This window comes from Microtus ochrogaster, chromosome 1 (genome assembly GCF_000317375.1).
Source record: "Microtus ochrogaster isolate Prairie Vole_2 chromosome 1, MicOch1.0, whole genome shotgun sequence".
Lineage (NCBI taxonomy): Eukaryota > Metazoa > Chordata > Mammalia > Rodentia > Cricetidae > Microtus > Microtus ochrogaster.
Window position 1 is genome coordinate 78,882,925 of NC_022009.1, and position 2,819 is coordinate 78,885,743.

Genomic DNA, 2,819 nt, shown 5'->3' on the forward strand with positions numbered 1-2,819 from the left:
TTATTAAAACAAGATTGATTATAAAGGAGGCTGCACATTCTAAATGAATTTTTAAAATTTCAAGTTGGTTTCCTCTAGCTATCATTGTTGCACATGGTACTAAAGGCCTTCTGTTCATCCTGCTAGGGATGCTTGCTAGAATAATAAAATAATAAAAACAAGAACAATGATAGTAAATTTGCTAGCATATGGACATTTAGAAAAGAGTTTTTCTGCTAAAGTGCCTTTAATGGCCTCCGTCCTTGCCATTCTGTGGCTGTCCACCTTATTTTAGCCTCCATGATCACTAAGCAGCAATATTTCTAAGACTACATTAAGATGTTACAATGAAGGGCCAGAAAGAAGAATCAACAAGTCAGGGCATCCCAGATGAGAGAATCCCAACTCACACAAGAGATCACAAAGAAGCCAACGTGACTGGTCCCAAAGCCCGGCTAGCCCACAGCTACTACAAACTAAAATCCATATTAGAAGAGAGTTGCCAAAGGAAACGCTGTCTACCCAATGCTGACCCACGCAGTCAGAAGGAATCTCTGTTCTCTTATGAGATTGGAATCTTGGGGAACCTCAATACTACCAACCTCATTCTCCGTCCTAGGTCTGGGTGCATGATGAGGCCTTGGTGCTGAGATGTTAGGGACGCCAAAACCTCAGGATTAAATTAAAATTTGAAAAATTTTAATGTTATGCTTTCAAGTCAAAACTGATGCCAAATAATAATCCATGAACAAAACGTCAAATTTTATATGAGAATAAAATTGTATGCTTTTCTGTTTGAATGGGGCTACCCCAAGACAGCGGAGAACCGCTCCACTGTTTCCTTCCGCGGTCTAGGGGAAACCTCCTTTCTATAAACGAAGCCTGCTGGTGCTCATGTCTGGACTCCGTGAAATTATCGCTGGGCAGCTGCTTGCTCTGGTCCTCAGACCCCCTCCTACTCTCTGGCATCGCTGGCGCCACTGCACGCTGCGACCCACACATCTCACGGGAGAGAGGACACAGGGGGTGCTGTGATGTACCCGGTAAACGTCATAGAAGTCAAGATTTGGCTTCAGATCCTGCCTGATTTGCACTGGCCTTTAGCTGAAAGACGGTGGGAAGGGAACAATGAGGCCTTGGCTAAGCCCAGGGGACTATTAGTGCCCCTCACCGCCATAATTTTCCTGATGTCCAGAGACCAGAAGTCCTCCTCGCTGCCCGTCTTGCCGTGCTCCAGCCTCCAGAAGAAGGCGAAAAATCCTCTGCAAAGCAGTCTCCAGGTAAAGAAGGCCTCCCTCCCTTACCAGATGAACAGCCTGGGAGCGGGAAGGGGGTGGGGGGGGGTGTGGAGGACGATGGGGGTGTCTGACAGTACTCTGCTCCTAGAGGCCACCCCTAGTGTTCTGGTACGGGGAATTCTGTGGTGCTAAACCCCACTCAGTCCCTTTAGTCTCAGGGTTTCGGTACCCTTGGGATCCACACTAAATCCTAACCTGGGCTGTGTTGCACAGGGGTGCAGGAATTGATCCTCAAAGATGTTTCTTTCAGTAGGTTTTAGTGCACCATTTGGTCATTTGGCGATTTTAAACCATTATCTTTCTGTATTAAATTCTGAGAGTGGTAGTGGCGAAGGCTGTTGTGTGGAAACGCCCTATCGCAAGTCTGTAGTGGATTATTTCTCGATAAAGAACCAATTAACATGAAATCAGACAGACAGACACACACACACCAGGCTGCTAAGCTGTTCCCAAATTCAACAGCATTCCCAAATAGCAACTCCCACTCGGTACAATGCCGCAGACCTAAATTGTACCTTCACACAGTGCCCACCTGGGACCACACTGTGGTGGTGGGTGCTTTCTCCCTCCTGTGTTCCTTTCCCTCCTCGTCCTTTCTCACCAATTTGCACGTTGCCACGACTTTATATGTGTCCTTTTCTCTCCTCTGAGCTGTTGTAACTCACCAGGTCTACAGATTTACCCTTCAGTTTCTGATGGAACCCACATCCACCCACACAGTTTTCTTCTGAACATCTCACCTGTAGAATATGCTTCATCAAGGCCAAAAGCTCAAGCGTTTCTCAGCTGGCTGCATCTTCCTTCCGGGCTCTTTTCTCCTCTTCAAACAAGCCAACATAACACTGTCACCAGCATGACATCATCACAATCCTTCCTGTGCCTTCTCCTTGCCCTTGTTATCTGCCTTTGCCTGGAGTCTCTGTCCACACACCGTAGATATTAGCCATTGTTCACTCCCATTCCCTGTCACGGAATCATTCTTGATTTCTCAGAGGTGGCCTTGCTCCATGCCTGTACCCCTCTCTGCTCCCTAGGCTATACTGCACAATGCTGCTAAAGGCATCTTCCAGAAGCTTGTCCCATCCTCTCTTCAGTTCAAAGACCCTGTAAGATGCTCATATCAGCCCAGCGTTAAGTCCAAAGTCACATTCCCCACTAGTGAACTAAGCCTATACCTTAGGTATCATCAAGGAAAGGGAGCCAGAGAAGTAGAAACAAGTCTTTGAGATAACTTCACAGGACACACTGTTTAAAAGCGGTAGCGCGGCTGTCACGTGAGGAAGTAGACCTTCATCCGGCACTCTTACTTGCATGTAGTTTGTGCAAATGCATGTAGACGAATTTGTGAACCATGTGCTATAGCTATTAAGTTAATTTCAAGTGACAGTTTACATAAAATGTGTGGTTTTCAGTTAAGTTATTGAAGCCCATTAAAGTGGTATTTGGGTAGTAATTAAGTGCACAAATCTTAATTAAATTCCAAATCTAAATGCAAAGTTAGCCCTTGTGGTATGATTTCCAAATACTTTTTTTTTTTTTTTT

At 45.5% G+C, this 2,819-nt stretch overlaps 1 protein-coding gene across 1 annotated transcript in view; it reads left to right on the forward strand.

The window, feature by feature from the left end:
- Positions 1–1,080: 1,080 nt before the first annotated feature.
- Positions 1,081–2,819, forward strand: part of Lrrc72 (leucine rich repeat containing 72) — a 40,915-nt gene continuing 39,176 nt past the window's right edge. The window contains exon 1 of the mRNA XM_005343848.3: positions 1,081–1,259. Coding sequence (XP_005343905.1) covers positions 1,167–1,259 — 93 coding nt within the window. The 5' untranslated portion in view covers positions 1,081–1,166. The remainder of the gene's footprint in view (positions 1,260–2,819) is intronic.